The sequence below is a fragment of the Diabrotica undecimpunctata genome, chromosome 10, assembly GCF_040954645.1.
Source record: "Diabrotica undecimpunctata isolate CICGRU chromosome 10, icDiaUnde3, whole genome shotgun sequence".
Taxonomy (NCBI): domain Eukaryota; kingdom Metazoa; phylum Arthropoda; class Insecta; order Coleoptera; family Chrysomelidae; genus Diabrotica; species Diabrotica undecimpunctata.
The window spans coordinates 81,309,799-81,327,588 of record NC_092812.1 but is presented as its reverse complement, the minus strand read 5'-3'; the positions used below and the strand labels follow the sequence as shown (position 1 = coordinate 81,327,588).

General features: G+C 31.3%; 1 protein-coding gene across 1 annotated transcript in view; it reads right to left on the bottom strand.

Moving 5' to 3' along the window:
* Window positions 1-9,635, bottom strand: part of LOC140451789 (uncharacterized) — a 143,887-nt gene extending 134,252 nt beyond the window's left edge. The window contains exon 1 of the mRNA XM_072545644.1: window positions 9,586-9,635. Within this exon, the coding sequence (XP_072401745.1) occupies window positions 9,586-9,620 (35 nt within the window). The 5' untranslated portion in view covers window positions 9,621-9,635. The remainder of the gene's footprint in view (window positions 1-9,585) is intronic.
* Window positions 9,636-17,790: the final 8,155 nt, after the last annotated feature.

Genomic DNA, 17,790 nt, shown 5'->3' with positions numbered 1-17,790 from the left:
TCAATTCCCGCTATCATATCATGATTTAAATCTTCAATCACCACACATTTCATAATATGGAATTTGTTTCCCACTCTTATCTGTACTCCCAAACCTTCGTTTACTGTCGTCAAATTTTTATTGTTTGCACCCACTAAATCAACCCTAGGAATCTTATACACAAATCTGTCCAAATTTAATTCTTTTACTAGTTTTTTATTGATTAGCGATATCTCCGAGCCAGAATCAATCACAATTTTAATCGCTTTATGTTTTATAAATGCATCTAAAAATATTAGATTAGAATTAGAAATTTGTCTTTCGTTTCCTATTGCTACATGATTCATCTCCCTTCTATTTTGTTGTTGGAAGCTCTGGTTATTTCTATCGTCCCTTTGTTCGTTAGTATTCCTATTCGGAGGATTTTGTGCATCTCTATTCCTGTTGTGATTTTCATTTGTTCTATTTTGTGTATCATTCCGGTTATCGTAATTTTGTTGTCTATTGTAATTATTGTAATTTCTCGGCCTATATTCGTTTGTTGATCTGGGATGTCGGTTTCTCTGGTCATAATTTGATGAATACCTTCTTTCCGGTTCATTATATTGGTCATGTTGTCTTCTATTTCTCATTTCTTTTCTTTTCGCTTCTTTTAATTGAAGGAATTGGCACAAACTATCAATATCTTGATAGTTTCTCAAAATCACGTGATCTTCCAACGTCTCCTCAAAATGTCTGCCGATCATTTCTACCAGCTGTTCGGTAGAATATTTGTATTCTAGATATTTTGAATTGTTATATATCTGCAAAGCATATCTTTCTTCAGATATTCCCATTTTTTCGTGATATTTTCCATTTTGTGGCTCTTGGTTGATTTCTCTCTGTTTATTTTTCCCCCAGAAATAGTTGAGAAATTTATTTTCAAAATCTGTCCAATTTTCAAACTCATCTTCCTTGCTTTCATACCATAACGCTGCTCCTTCTTTCAAATGGTTTCTAATTGTTTCTTTGCAATCGTCAAAATATCTAATATGTTGTAATTTGGTTTTCAAATTTTTAACAAACGGTACTGGGTGTGTTTTCCGAATATCCCCGCCAAATTGTATTTTCGCCTCGCTTGTTCCATGGATGACCATTTCCCTTCTTTCCCCGGAATTTTGTTCCTTTTTGATTTCCTCCATTTTTCTTTCTATTTCACAGAATAACAAACGAGAGAGTCCGAGAAATCATGGGGGTTACACATAATATTGTTGATGACATCAAAACGACACAACTCAGATGGTACGGACACGTAAGGAGAATGCCGGAGAATAGAATACCAAGACAAATTCTTGAATGGCAACCAAGAGGTAGGCGAAGACCAGGAAGTTGGAGAGAAAGAGTTGATAAAGAAATCAGAGAAAGAGAACTGGAAGACGATCTATGGAACGATAGAATGAGATGGAGATTGGAAATCGGAAGACGTCGAAGAACGTTGTAAACCGAAATTATATATATTCTTTCTATTTCTCGCATGTCTTCTTGTAAAACGTTTTCAAATTTTGTTTCTAATTTTTCTAATTCCTTTTTCTGGACAGTCTTAATATCCTGCATTTTAGTTTCTATTTCTTCTCTCTGCATCTCTAGTTCCTTTCTCTGGCAATTTTGTATCTCCTTCATTGTATTTTGGATATCTTTAATCTCTGTCTCTTGTTTTGCATTCTTTAGGGTTATTTCTTCTATCTGTTGTATCAGTTCTTTCTTTATCCCCTCAACACATCCTTTAATTTCCTGTTCATAGTTTTCCAAACGCTGCTCTATATTCCTGTTATTTAGTTCTATTGCTTGTCTTGTTTCCCGTTGGTTTTCTTCCATTGTTTGTTTTGTTTCATCCATTTTTTGTGACTGGAGTTGCATTAGTTGTAATATTTTATCTATTCCTGATGGTTCTTTTCTCTCCTCGACTATTGTCACATTTCCTTCATTATCCGATCCTTCTTCCAAAATTGTTTTATCTTCTCTGTTATCCTCCTTCCTTTCCTGCATTTTGCTTTGACTCCTTGTGGTCGACATGTTGTTTCTTTTCGTTACTGTTTTTGTCCCCGCCAAATGTGAAATTTTACAACACTCTATATGTTTCAGAACACGACAATATTTCTCCCCAAATGTATTAAATTTTCACGACAAATATCAAATATGCAATCAGTAAAATTCAAATAATTCAAAATAAATATCAAATGTACGATTGGTAAAGAAAATAAAATCAAATAATTCAATAGCAGTAAATATCCACTAACTACGATCAATCAATAAATCAAATTTATATTCCCTGGAAAAATTGTCAAAATACTTTCAAATTCAAATTCCCTCAATGTTATATGTTTTTATCTCTGGATCACCTGTACTTATTCCAGATCTCTTTCCCTTCCTTCAAATGTAAAGCTGCGATATTTTCAAGCCCCACGTTGGGCGCCAGTTATTGTGATATTTAAAGTCTTGGTGCGCCAAGCAATAATTAGCTAATTAATTTTTTGATTAATTAAAATTATTTAAATGATATGATTATGACTCTATCACAATTTTTAATTCTTTTATCTCAGGGTTAAATTCGTGCTTCAATATCTATGCTATTACATGTGAAAGGTAAGGTCCAGAGAATACCGGAATAATAAAAAACACATATGATCTAACACTATATATTGAAATAAAAATAATGAAATAATTCACACTCAAAAGTTTTCAATAAACAAATCTCATATAATGAATCTCAAAATTTTGTTCTACGTACGTGAACAATCAAAATTAATGGTACAAACAATATTAATTGAAATCTCAAAATCCCAAACTATTCTAACTCTCCTAATAAAAATATTTATATCCTTTCTAAATTAAGTGTAAAAATTGTGTTATCAATAAAAGAAAAAACTGCAGAAAACAAAAATATCTCTCTCTGATGATGAGTGGTCCAAATCCTTGTTCCTTGTAGACTATATTATCTCCTCTCAACCGCTCCCTATGTAATCAGCAATCTTACAACAGATTGTAGCAAGTATATCGTCCTTAATGATCTCCTTCAAAAGCACAAATCATTCAAATTATGATAGCCTTTCTCCTCTCGATAAACTGAATCTCTCGTTGGCCCGAGTGAAAAATGACTCTTGGAATATCTTCTCTTTACGATAAACTGAATCTCTCGTTGGCCTGAACAGTGACTCTTGGAATATAAGTAGAAAAATATGACTTACAATATTTTGCTGCTTCAGCTTCTGTCAGATACACTAACTCCACAAAAACTCACTAACATTCAACACTACTGCTTGCTACTTCTCGGGAACCGCCAGAGAACAATCACTGTTCGTCTTACAGACTTGGAAAACCAACTGATTATCTTTTCTCTCTCCTAAATCTAGCTAAACTTTCATTCCTACATACCTATACCACCTTTTTCAATCTCCGCCAATTAAAACTCGTCACAATTCCCCCATTTTTTCATTTCGATAACAAACAAATTTTTACCTAAAATTATAAAATTTCCTAAAACTTATTTACAAATAATATTTTTCTATAATTCTTAAAAACTAACAAAAACCTCTTTCTAAAATCTCTTCTATTGTCTCTAATCACTGCATTAATGTATTTGGAAAACCCGGTTCAATTGTCTTTGGATTTCACATAAAATTATGCGGGTCACTCAAGTATAACAAAGAAATAATTTATGCATAGCTTACATTTTGTTTAATACAGGTAATCCAAGAATCTAAAAACTTTCCTTCTTCGAAATGTTTGTTGGTTATTATCCTACTTATCTGAATTATTTTAATGTTTTTGAACTTTGAAATATTTTAATCAACCCAATATTTTTCTCGATTTTACATATCATAACAATATATATATATATATTAAATATATATATATATATATATATATATATATATATATATATATTTGTTTTTAGTACAATCCTGAGCCTTCGATAGTAAAACTTAAGCACAAACCTGAACCCCGTTTACGATCCTGAACCTGTATATTGGTTCAGGATTGGTTTCCTTTTATAACTGACATATGATTAAAAAATTTACAAATTAAATCATTTTTTTAAATTAGTGGTGCCATCGGCGGACAAAACTGCCTAACTTTCAATTCAATATGTCATTTGGAATCCAAGAGAAACCTGTTTGTATTGTGGTTCAGGATTGCATTTTTTAGTTCAGCCATTTGCCACTTTGGCGCTGGAAACAATTTCTTGAATATACATGATTTTTATATACATTATCACAATTAGTACCTTCCTGATCCATACTATGTGGCAACATTGCTTTGTCGTTATTTTGTTTAGAGAATTGGGGAATTCTATTTTTAGCCAAGGCCAGAGAGATTTCTTTTCAATAGGTGGTATGAGATATTATTATTATTATTTAGTTGCAAGTTGCAAACAGTCGTTTGTTTTGGTTCAGGAAGGTGTGTTTAAAAATGAATAATAATTATAAAGGACGTTGTAAACTGATGGTTGATATGTATTTAGGGAAAGGTTAATTATACAAAAGGTATTAAACTAAATTGTCATTTTGAGCGCTTTGGCTTAAAAATCTAGCTGAATTGTCCTTATTTATATAAGTTAATATTAACGGAGGTACAAGGTATCCAAGTAAAATAGTTATTCTTGATTTTAATTCATATTTACAAAAAGACTGTGTCAAAGTTTATTAAAAATTATTATAGGCGATTTTCTTATCGAAAGAAACTGATTTGCAATTTGGAATTATCATGTTATCCGGTTTTTAGGATTTGTTCTAAATAATGTTTTAAAAAAAAGTAAATTTTTATTTTTTTAACAAAAAACGTAATTAATAGAGGGGAGTTCCGTGATACATCATTTTAGACGGCTTATGAAATGTTTTCAGTAGTCTGAGATATCTCAAAATATTGAGTTCCTGTTTAAATTCATTTTATATAGGGCATCCCAAGTAAGAGAAATCACGTCATCTTCTTTTTGCTAACTGTTATGCAAGATGTTTTAGAAGTACTTCGATAAACCTCTAGGGGAATTATATTTAAAGGAAAAGTATCTCTAACTAATGGACCTTGATGTCTTCCTGTTTATATTTTTAAATTAGTATTTTATGACTATCAGTATCTCAGACGAATTTGACTAAATTTGCACTATTACATGTTATTTAGGTTAACTAGTTTAAAACCTTTGTCTCTATTAGTTAACAATAGCGCAAAGGGGAACTGTTTATGAGAACTTTTCATCTATCGTTCATACCCCTGAAATTTTCCAAAATAGTTTTGAAACATCCTGTGCAAAATGAACCAAAAAAGCAAAAAATGAGAAAGGGTTTAAAGATTAAATGTATAATTTTTAGACAAAAACGTAGAAAAAATACACTTTGATTATTGCTCGAAAAATTCGAAGAGCAGCTTGTATCCAATTTCTCAGATACACGTAACAAAAGATTCAAAAATTTAAAGTTCAAAAGAGAAAAATGGAAAGGGGAAAGACGAATAAAAGCAACGTATGGGTAATGTAAGATCTGTAAGTGATCATGTTGTGGATGATATGCGTTTAACGAAAGTAAATTGGCCAAGTTTAAATAATATTTTACATACTTAATAATAATGGGTCTGAAATGCTTTTTTCTAATCTATTAAGCTCGAAGAATAAAATATATTTTTTTAAATAAATTTTCTGTATTTACAGAGAAATTCTAATCTTTTTGTATCAAAAAGTGACACTTCTTCGAAATTCAAAATATTAATCATGTGCCAAATTACCAATATTAAAATATCTCGAAAAGAGTTAATATTTGGAAGATCAAAGAAATATAACTATTTTATTCAAAAATGAATGGGTGTCAAAATAGGTTAGTTGTAAATTATTGAGTGACAGAAAATTTTAAGCTGATTTCTTCTATTCAATATGATGAAAGTGGGGATATCTCGAGAACATACAAATCTAATAACATAGGGACCCAGATCAAGCAATAAATATGGATTTTTTATCCGACGAGTATGATTCCTATGCGGAAAATAATAATGCTGTGTTTCTACAGAAAAAAATTAATAACTCGTCTAACACATCCAAAAGCAAATTTATAGAGGATGACGACGGTTCCATAAATATCCTAATTATATGCCATCAGAAGACGGCCGAGCTAAAAAAATGGGTAGCTATGTTTTTGTTTAATTGTTCTTAAAGTTGGTTAAACTTTGACTCTTGCAGTTCTCAAATTTAAAAATGCCACAAAAAAGAGCCGTCCACAAATCTGTGACAGCAAACAGTGTGAGAAAGATTCGTTAATACTTGAAGAAGTGATTGATGGGAATGATGTTTCCTCAATTTTATTTAAAGAACCGATTGCAAGAGATAAACGCGAGAAGGACGAATCCCTAATAATACGGAAACTCTTAAATTTTAATAATAAACAAAAAAGTGAACATCAAATGGAGAAGGAGACTGAAAAGGAGCAAAACACAAGCAGCAGTACTGTAGCTCAAAGGATATCATCTCTTGCTCTAGAAGAGAAAGTAAGGACTCAATTAAATAACCATATAAGCAGTATATGGCATTCAAAACAATTTGATACTTTACATTCCCCTAAACTCCAATAATTCTTAAACTAACAATCTGTCAGAAAGCATATAACGTACGGAAAGAGACAGAATTGATTTTAATTTATTAGACATGACATAGGTACTGTGGTAAGGTTGTTTTGTCGTTTACGTCTCGTCAGACGGGTTTTTTTGTGGCCAATAAAACAAACCAAACTCAGCTACATGTATAAAAAAAAAGCCTATCTGACTAGTTGTAAAGGACGAGACAACTGAGTCACAAGATGTCGTGTCTTAAGTTAAAATCAATTATGTTTCTTTTTTTTTAATGTTACTTTACTTAAATCTTTTCTTTTTCTTTTAACGTGTTTGATTCATTCTACTTCTTTTTTCAGCCACTTGTTAAAAAAACGTTGAGAAAAAATTAAAAAGATCGAAGGGATTTTTGCTTCTATTGCGAAAAGGATGTTTTCCATTTTGCTAGACATATTTCTAAATGGCACTTAGAAGAAATTGACGTAGTTAACATATTATGTCATAAGGTTTATTTAAAAGGGAGATAATTGGCTTTATGAAACTTGAAACTATGATGAGAAAAATAATAGAAGACAAACGTCCCAAAGCGACGGACAAACTACTTTGCTTCTACACCATTTTCTTAAACATAATGATTTATTAAAATCAAAAATTTTCTGCAGAATGCGTGCAGACGACATAAATCTTATTGCTAAAAAAGATCTCTCAATTTGCCAGTACACATATTCGTACATAAAAGGCCGTCAGAGTAAAGGCAAAATTGATTTGGTAAGACAAAATATGCTAAGACTCGCAAAACTCTTAGACTTTACAAGACTACAGAATCCTGATATTAAGAAACTTATAGATATTCTTCGCCCAAAGCATTTTCAACTAATAATTTCTGGAGTTAATAAAATAGCTAAATATAACCCAGAAACAGATACTTATGAGTCACCAACGTTGGCCATAAATTTTGGGACACTTATGAGAAAATGTTGCGACTTAGCATATATTATTCTTGTTCAGATTGAAAACACAAGCGATGAGAGAAAAGAACTTAAAATATTAAAAACTCTTTTAGAATCCCAATGGTGTAATGAAGTTTCTGCTCAAACATGTACCAATTTAAATCAAAATTAATGGAACAAGGAAGAACTTTTGCTGCTTACTAACGACCTCAAGAAACTTAATATGTTTTTGCAAACATCTGCAGAAGAATTATTTCACAAATTGAAATCAGGTGAATACGCCAAAAAATGTCAGTTGGAGAGACCTGCGAGTATAACAGCAACAAAACTTCGAAAGCATTTGGCCACCATTATTCAACTTCTTCAATTTTTCAATAATGATATGGAGCAATTAAACAAATTTATTACAAATGACACACATTACAAATGCATTGCAATGATTATCGTTTGTCAAAGTATATCAAACGGCTAAAATTTCTAAACTTTTACTTTTAATGATGGAAGGTGGAGCTGAAAAATACAAAGGTAAAACATTAGACGAAACTAACATTAACTTAGCTCCTCTCTCTGATGAGGAAAAGGCAGAAATGGAAAATATCTTGGATACTCTAATCTAAACGTCGATTGTGAGATTCCATCTACTTCAGCTAACTTAGATAATAATAAAGAACCTCAAAAAAATGGGCAATTTAAAAAAGAAAATATTTATTGATAGAAGAAGATCATGGACAAAACAATAAAAAAGAATTATCGCAGAATACTTTTCCGACGTTAAAAAAAGAAAGCTTTCCATTGAGGTAAAAGTGCAACACCTTATTAAAGAATATCCCGAGGTAATTAAAGAAAGAAAATGGACATGCATCAAAGCTGTAGTTTATAATATGTATACAGGAAAACTTAAACATTAAACACCCATTTTCTAATATTTTTTAGTTGGTTTTTAATTTTTTTTTCCCTGTTTTGAAAGACTTTCTTGTTTTAGTTTTGATCTGATCTGTATCACATTATTCTTATGTTTGTAGGCAAATTTAATTCCTATTACCTAAGCTATAATAAATAGTAGAGTCAAGTTAATATACCAATGTACCTAATTTTGATAACAAATGAATGCAATACTTTCCTGATTTATTCTTTTTTTTTTAATATAAATCGTCGTTAACATAAGCTCATATTTTTGACATTTATGAACTGGAACGTATGGTTTATTTATGGTAGTAATATGACGCCTTCGCTGTTAAAATAATCGGTAGACAGGACGTATTGTTTACATATTTTAGGATTTAGGATATGTACAATTAAGGGAAAGTAAAAATATATTGCTTCTGACTCTCAAGCAAACACATACGAAAATTTCCCTAAGAAATCCCATTTTACTTAAAGCTGGCAACATCTCTTAGGCTCAGGTTTGTGTATATACACGTATGTTTAGGTTCAGAATTGACTGAAATAACAAGGGGATCAGGATTATGTCATTAATAAGTAAAATCCCCATTTATATATCTTTTAAAATATTAAAAATTTCTTTTGTATATATACATTTTTGAAATCCTTGCTAGAATTAATGAAGATAAGCGTGGCATAGGCAGCTCTAAATACTCTAGATATAGGAGGTTCAGGATTGTATGGTTTTTCAGATGGTTCAGGTATGGTATAAAGATGTATATATATATATATATATATATATATATATATATATATATATATATGTATATATATATATATATATATATATATATACGTATATATAATATATATATATATAATATATAATATAATATATATGTAGAAAGTTTCGGCATAGCTCGCAACAATAAAAACAATATAATAAAAAATATGTATCTAAGATGGAAGGCATCTATAAGTACGTATTTTTGACTGTTTGGTCGTCATCAATACGGTGCAGTCAAGTTAGGATAGGTAAATATTAACTTGGAAAATAATCAGTACAGGAGCAATATAAATATTTTATTATTCCATCTTCTATGCATATTTTATTTTTTTTTATTTTTGCAAGCTATGCGGACACTTACATATGTATTGAACTATTTAGAGAGAAAAACTTACAAACGATAAATATAAGTTCACTTACCTCTCTGAAGAACTAATGTCAGCTGAGTACGTCATCTTTTTGAAGATTGTTTTTTCTGTGAAAAATGAACCAATTTAATTATATTGTGTAAAACCAGGAAAGGGCACAATAAACAAATGCTCTATGAACATAGTAGTAATAGGACTGAAAAGCGGCTATTTAACTATTATTGAAATATATATCGTGTTTTTTGTTTTCAATAGAAAGAGAAAACAAAAAAGCTAGTTAAATATTATGGTATTAATTGTCCCTCAGAATACATGGTCAAATTTTGGTTCCATGAATTTCTTAGTATATCTAAATTGGAGGAACCAAGTACTGGACGGCCTTCCGATGCAGTTACACAGGAAAATATGAATAATATCGACGAAACGGTTTTACCTGATCGTAACGAAAAGTTGTGTCAATTGGTAGAGGCTACAAGAATGACTTGTCATATCTTGAATGAACAAAGTTTTGAATATGCAAAAATGATCCTGCCGATGGATGCCTCGTTTACTGACCATTGACCAAAAACATGATCATGTGATTACTTCTCAGCAGCGTTTTGACCTTATGATGGACAATACCTCGGGCATTTGGCGTCGATTAATAAAACTTTTAATAAAACTTGGATCCACAACTATAAACCAGAGAACATAATGAACGCACGGTAGTGGACTGATGCTGACAAAAGTACTCCGAAGCGGCCAAAACTTGCTTAATATGTCAGAAGGTTTGTATTGCAAAGAAATAATTTTAATTTGCTATCTTAAAAAAGGTAATACTATAAACAACGAATATTATTATGCATTATTAGCCAATCTGAAGCAAAATCTCTGTGAAAAACTGCCTCATATTCAAAAGAAAAAGTGTTATTTCTCCAAGAAAACGTACCGGCTCACAAGAGCATTATGACAAAGTTAAAAATTCAGAAGTTGGTCTTTGAATTGCTTTATAATGCAGCTTAATGTCTTAATACGGTCCCTGCTGATTAGAATGTTTTCTCAAATCTGAAGAGATGGCTCGTAAAGAAAAATTTTAACTCTAACGAAGAGATAATTGGCAAAAAACGCTTATTTTGCACAGCTTTCACAATCGTATTATTAGGACTACAAGAAGAGGAAAAATTACTGGAATTGTTATATTGATCTAAAAGGAGAATCTATTAAATACAATAAAAGTATTTTCTGGATAAACATGTATTTCATTTGCAGGAGGTTACTTATCAGATTACCTAGTATTTAGGTTTATGTTCCAGTTCAAAGTTCAGTAATATCTGGTTAGATTCAAGGTTGATTACAAAATGCCCCTTCATATATTTAAATCGATTGCTCTTTAATCGCGATGAAACACCAAAGTTTTTTCAAGGAGGGTTTCCTGACCAAAAAACTTTCGAGAATAGTAGAATTGTAGCTCAGTGTACCTTTTTAGAGCGTCTCCAACTAAAGTACGGATAGCTACGGTGACAATAAACCTGCCATAGGAAAACTAACTACAAGAAGAAATATGGAGTTAAGTAGGGATGTATAATGTCTTCTATTTTATTTATATTAATATACCATTGAAAAAAATCTTAACTTCCTTATTTTAAACGTAATTGTTTCAGTTATATTTGTAAAGTAATTATTGCAAAGAAAAATTTATGCAAAATTACTTATCTTCATTAATAAAATAAGTTATAACAATTCAATAATACAAATTTTACTAAAAAGTTGCGACTTAATGTGTTTATGAGAGATTTCAACAAAATTAAACTACAAACTTTGAAAATCTGGCTAATCAAAGTTATAGAACAACTCAAAATGAACATTCTAGTCGTAAGCTTTGGTAAACGTTTATATGTTAATTTTTGACTAAGATATGAAACATTTAATAACGCGCACGTTCGCCTCGCAACTGTACGCCTAAATCAATTTTTAGTATCTCGTATTTACGAGCAGTGTTGTAGTGGTGACGACAAAGTATATTTTGTGAAATGGAAGTGAGAAATGAGATAGGTGATCCTGGTGGAACAACTGTATCTGGTGAGTCGTTCCCAATAATAGACGATTATAAAAATGATAACGATCCGAGTCTTATAAAAAAACATTACGACAAAAACATTTGATATCACTTGTGTGACACTGGCCTATCGATAGAAATATCGGTAAATTACATCCGATAAGAGTTGGTCATTATTTACATCTAAATAATTTTAAAAATAATATTTCTGGAATTAAATCTATTGGCAGGAATAAAATTAAGGTAATTTTAAATAATGCTTCATCTGCTAATAACATTGTAAGTGGCGACTTTTTAGAAGCCAACAATTTAATTGCTTATATCCCACAGTTTTTTGTGGAACGTCGAGGTACAATACATTCATTTGATACAGGGATTACCGAAACATATCTACTACAGAAACAAATAAAACTAAAGTAGTCTAGTACCTAGACAATTTGCATATATAACATTCATCGGAGCTTCTTTACCAAAAGAAGTCATAATTAATAGCTGCATTTCCCAGTGGAACCGCACATATATCCTGTTATACAGTGTCAGAAATGCTTGAGATATGGACATATGACACAACAATGTAATGGGAAAGAGCGTTGTAAAAACTGTGGTGAAAATCATAGCAATAAGGACTGCTCTGTGGGAACTAAATGTTTACATTGTGGTCAGCAACATTCGGCACTATCAAAAGAATGCTCAGAATATATTAAACAATATTAAGGAAATTATGACAACAAAAAATATCTCGTTTCAGGAAGTTAAACAAGTTCAAAGTAATTCAAATTATTATTCAAACATATTAACTAATAATAGATTCTCGTTACTAGCTAATGATTCTAGTAGTTTTCCTCCGTTACCTTCCAAAAATGTTAATTTACCTTCAGTGTGCAGTATCTCTAAGCCGAGAGTTGTGAGAAGAAATTCCACAACAAGTAACAGTTCTGAATCATTTAAAACAGGAAAACTGAATAAGAGCGATCATATTGATAATGAAAGGGTTGAGAATAGTACAGCCAGTTCATCAATCTTACCAAATCCTTACAGGGATGAGTTCATGAGACATAAAAAAAAATAATTGAAGGTATTACTAATATAATATTCAGCTTTCTATCTGATGTTTTTAATTATAAAGATAATATATACAATGATCAAAATTTAATTAAAAAACACATTTCAAATATATTGGAAAATTTATCCACATCTAGTTGATCATAACAGTTCAAATAATTTAAATTTAATTCAATGGAATAGTCGTTCTACTGTATCTAATGAGCATGCAGTTTTAACTGAAACATGTTATAAGACGAAACACAGTATTGTTTATAAGGAATACCAAATTATTAGAAAAGATCGTCAAGGTCGTAGATTTGGAGGTGTAGCTATATTTTTAGGCCTACGGATAAAAAATAAGTATAAGATATTGGATGGTATAAATGTTTGAACATTGGAAATGTGTGGTGTAAAAATTGATTTTAATCGCAGAATAATTAATATAGTCTTATATAGTACCCGAGAATGGGAACGGCTTTTTAATTGGTGTTCCTCACTCGAAGGAGAGACGGTACTAGGAGGTGACTTCAACGCCCATCATGCGGTATGGGGTTCTCCAAAGACTGATATTGATGGCAATAGAATAATTGATGCATTAACTGATATATGGACTTAATATTTCTAAATGATGGTTCAGCGACTAAAATTACTCCTACATACTCTACAAAATCAGCTGTAGAATTAACGCTAATAACTGCTGGATTAATTATACTAGCTCATTGACAAACATTAAATAGAACTCTTGGATCTGATCATTATATTATTTCCATTAAGTTGAATATTGATGTACCTCTTTTGTTGTCTATCCAACAAGGAAACGGAAATTAGAGAAGGCCAACTGGGAATTGTTTCAGAGCACTCTTAAAATGGAACTGAAGAATGGTGCATACTCTAAAAACTGTAATGAAATGACATATAATCTGAATAGAGCAATTAATACAAGCAGCGAAGCTTCTATCCCCAAAAACGTAACATTTAGTCCTAAACATAGACAAAAATCAATTTGGTGGGATGATGAATGTAATACACAGCTACAGCTTAAGAAGAATGCTATTAAAAAATACAAAACCGCATCTACACTGAATAAATTTATTGAATATAAAAAGATAGAAGCTACAACTAAAAAATGTTTAAACGCAAAGCCAAAACAACATGGACTAAATTTTGCTCCAGTCTTAACTCTAGTTGCCCATCAACTAAAATATAGAAGATGGCTAACAAATTAAACAACAAAAACACAAACATCAAACATGCTCCTTCCGCAGTTGCAGAAGCTATTCTTTAGAAGTTATGTCCACCATTTGTTGACAAACATATACCTTACATGGGTTTACATTCAGAAGAACATTATTTATTAAAAGAAATATCAACATCCGAACTGGAATATGCTATCAAGATATCCAAAAACACAGCTCCAGGTCCAGATCAGATTTCTTATATTATGTTATAAAAAATGGATGTAATGGCTAAAAGACTACTACTACATATTTATAATTGTATTTTGCAAACTGGAATACCTCCTTACAAATTGATTGATTGCTTTGTTATATTAATTCTAAAACCGGGAAAAGACAAAGATAATCAGGAATCATATAGACCAATAACACTATTGTCATGCATTTTTAAAACATTTGAAAGAATTCTAAAATTGAGAATGGAAATTTGGTTAAGGCATAATATTCTACCAGCAACACAATATGGATATAAACATGGCTATGGAACCACGGACTACAGATGTTTAAATTGGTTTTTCTAATTCCATGACAACATATGTATTGTTTATTGACATAAAAAGTGCATATGACAATATTGATTTAGATATTCTGTGATAAATTTGTGTTTCTTGACATTCCAAAATCGAGAATTTTGGGTCGGCCGTAGTATTTTTTCCAAGAAGACACCCTAATAAAGATCACGCTGTAACCTTACATGGCAATAATATTCCAATTATTTCGGAATTTAGATATCTTGGTGTCGTATTTGACAGAAAATTGCTTTGGACTTAACATATTAATTATAAAATTGGTCGCTGCGAAAAAGGTATTAATTTTCTTAAAATAGTGTGCAAAAGATCGTGGGGTGCAGATCAAAACATTGCATTGAATTTTTATCGAGCCTATATAAGATCTATTATAGATTACTGCTGGTTGATATATGGGTCAGCTAGCATAATCAATTTACGTAAACTTGACAGAATCCAATTTCAAGCTCTAAGAATTTTGTTAGAATTAATGAAAAGCACTCCAAATGAAGCCACCCTAGTTCTAGCATCTAAAAACCTACCCCTAGTGTAGTTGTAAATACATTTTTTGTAAATAATTAAAATTTGTATGTCTTTGGATTTGTATTCGTTGGGAATAGGATAATTAGTATAAAAATATGATGAAAAGAAAATAGAGAGAAAAAAATTGTAGAAAATCTGATGTTTTTTAGATTTTCTACGATTCATCGAGTGAAAGGCAACTGCGCATAGGTTACAGTTTTCAAAAACGACGTACATATTAACGTTATGTTTAATTTTTTGTATTATTTTAAGTATTAAAATAAGTTTAATGTTTAAATAGAAATAAAACTGTAAAATATGTTTATTTCTTTGAAGTCATAAAAATAGATGTACCTATAACTTCTTACGTGCTTACGAGCACACACTATTTTTTTGAAAATAATTAAATACATAACGAAACAGAAAGAATTTTAATAAAACAAATAATACAAAATAATACAAAACGAATAATGAACTTAAATAATACAAAATAATCCAACACTTACTATAAGTAAAAAATGTTCAGGTATGTAACAGACGTTCAAAATGCTTGCCATCTTGTGCAATACAACAAGCGATACTATATTCGAAAGTAAAGGTGCAGCAAGAGAACGAGCACAAAATCGGTCATTTTCCCATGTAAATCTCCATAAGAAATTCTAAGGTCGATTCTGGTCATTTTTGTCTCATTTTGTGGTGGGGGTAAAACGGCTCGTCGGATCATGACGTGTAGGGTATCGTTGGAAAGCGGTGGAGGCGAAGAACACATTTAGATAAAAATCAAATGTCAAGACTGTGCCAAAATGGCATTACGTCATATTTCCATTGTTATTGGTTCAATTGTGACGTATGAGGGCTCGTTGGAACGGGGAGAGGGTAACGAAAATGTTAATACATAAACAAACGCAAAAGACAATACCAAAAGGACACTAAGCATGCAACGTCTAAACAGCTTAACGTGTAAGGTATTGATGGAAAGAGGAGGGGGTACTGAATATGTTTAGATAAAAACAAAACGCAAAAGACAATGTCAAAAGGACACTAAGCTTGTAACGTCCAAACGGCTCAACGTACAACAACGTGTGAGGTATCGATGGAAAGGGGAGGTGCTAACGAATATGTTAAAGTAAATAACGAAACGCAAAAGACAATACCAAAAGGACACTAAGCTTGCAACATCCAAACGGCTCAACGTGTGAGGTATCGATGGAAAGGGGAGGTGGTAATGAATATAGTAGCATGAAAATCAAACGGAAAAGACAATGCCTAAAGGACACTAAGCTTGCAACGTCCAAACGGTTCAACGTACATCAACATACATCAACGTACAACAATGTGTGATGCTAAGATAAAAATAAAACGCAAAGACATCGGCGCTACGTTTGTAATGTCCAAACGGCTCAATGTGTGAGGTATCAACGAAAAGGGGAGGGGGTAATGAATATGTTAAGACAAAAAAGTCATATCTCTGTTGTTATTAGTCTGATTACTACGTGTAATACGTTAAATGAAAAGGGGAGGTGACGGGAAATATGTTAAGATACAAGACAATGACTAAAACGCCGCTATATCGGATCTTTGTTTAGCATAATAGACATTTGAGGAAAGTGAGGCTAACAGAGAATCATCGTCAAAAAACGGTGCTATATCAAATATTCAACATAGTTTGAATGAGATTCCACGTCTATTACAGTTCATCATCTCGTCACGCCATCTGTCAACCACATCTAGCACCTGACATCGTAAAAAAGACACACAGCCTCTCTCTCTCTCTCTCTCTCCCTCTCTTTCGTGAAACAAAGCGAAAGGTGACGCTGAAAACGATATAACGTGTGTGGTATTACTAGAAATAGAACATGATGCATTGAAGAACATATATTATTCTTACAGTATGACCAAACCAACAAATAGTCTCAATATAATCTTATCTGATTAATTACTATACACCACTATTATTCTGTATATGCGTATCTACGGCAGTTCGAGTAATATTATAAAAATTATAGAATACAATTGTATTGTGAGTTGCATACTAATCTATGACAATTCGGGTGATATACAAAATTAGCGAATACAAATGGTGAGTTGTATACTATATTTTATCTACGACAGTTCGGGCAATATTATGTTTTGTAGGTTAGTATTGTGCTTTTATAATTATTAGCTATAATCGATCTGTAAACGTAATATAGGAGGTCCTCCCTACTCCAGTAAAATTTATAGATGATACATAATTGAACGAATAATGCAAAATCAGTATCAATTAATCATTCGGCTGAGTAAGATGGAAAAAATTGAGCTGTTTAAAGGTCAGAACGCAGTCAGAAAAATTAAGCAGTTAAATTTAGATGACATACTTATTGATCAATGGATGAAAAATACGAAAGTTAGCTGCGACATCCTATATGTCGAAGGAGAACCGGCATCGTTTGTTCTATTATCGAAATGTGACTTTGATCCACTAGGACAACACGATATACCAAGAGTAGTAGATTACATATATACATTACCAAAGTATCGGAGAAAAGGATACGCATGCAAACTTATAGAACATGTAAAGAAAAATAACCAATTCACAGCATTCTGCTCCAATGATGAATCTGAACGACTTTTTTCAAAATGTAAATGTATTAATCATGGAATAATGAATTATAATGTAATGTTTAGATATCCATAATAAATTTATATACAATACATATTGTGTCTTTTAACTTAATGTACCTTAATGTACTTTAAAATAATGGGTGGTGTAGTATACAATGTCAATACATAAAGACAAACTTTTCCTTTATTACATTAGTCGATCAAATTTTATCTTGACAATTGTACAGTTGAGATAAGCGATTTTATGTAAGATTATCAACTTTTGGTAGTTGAGGAAGGAAAAATAAACCTGCAAGAGAGTTAGCAGTTTC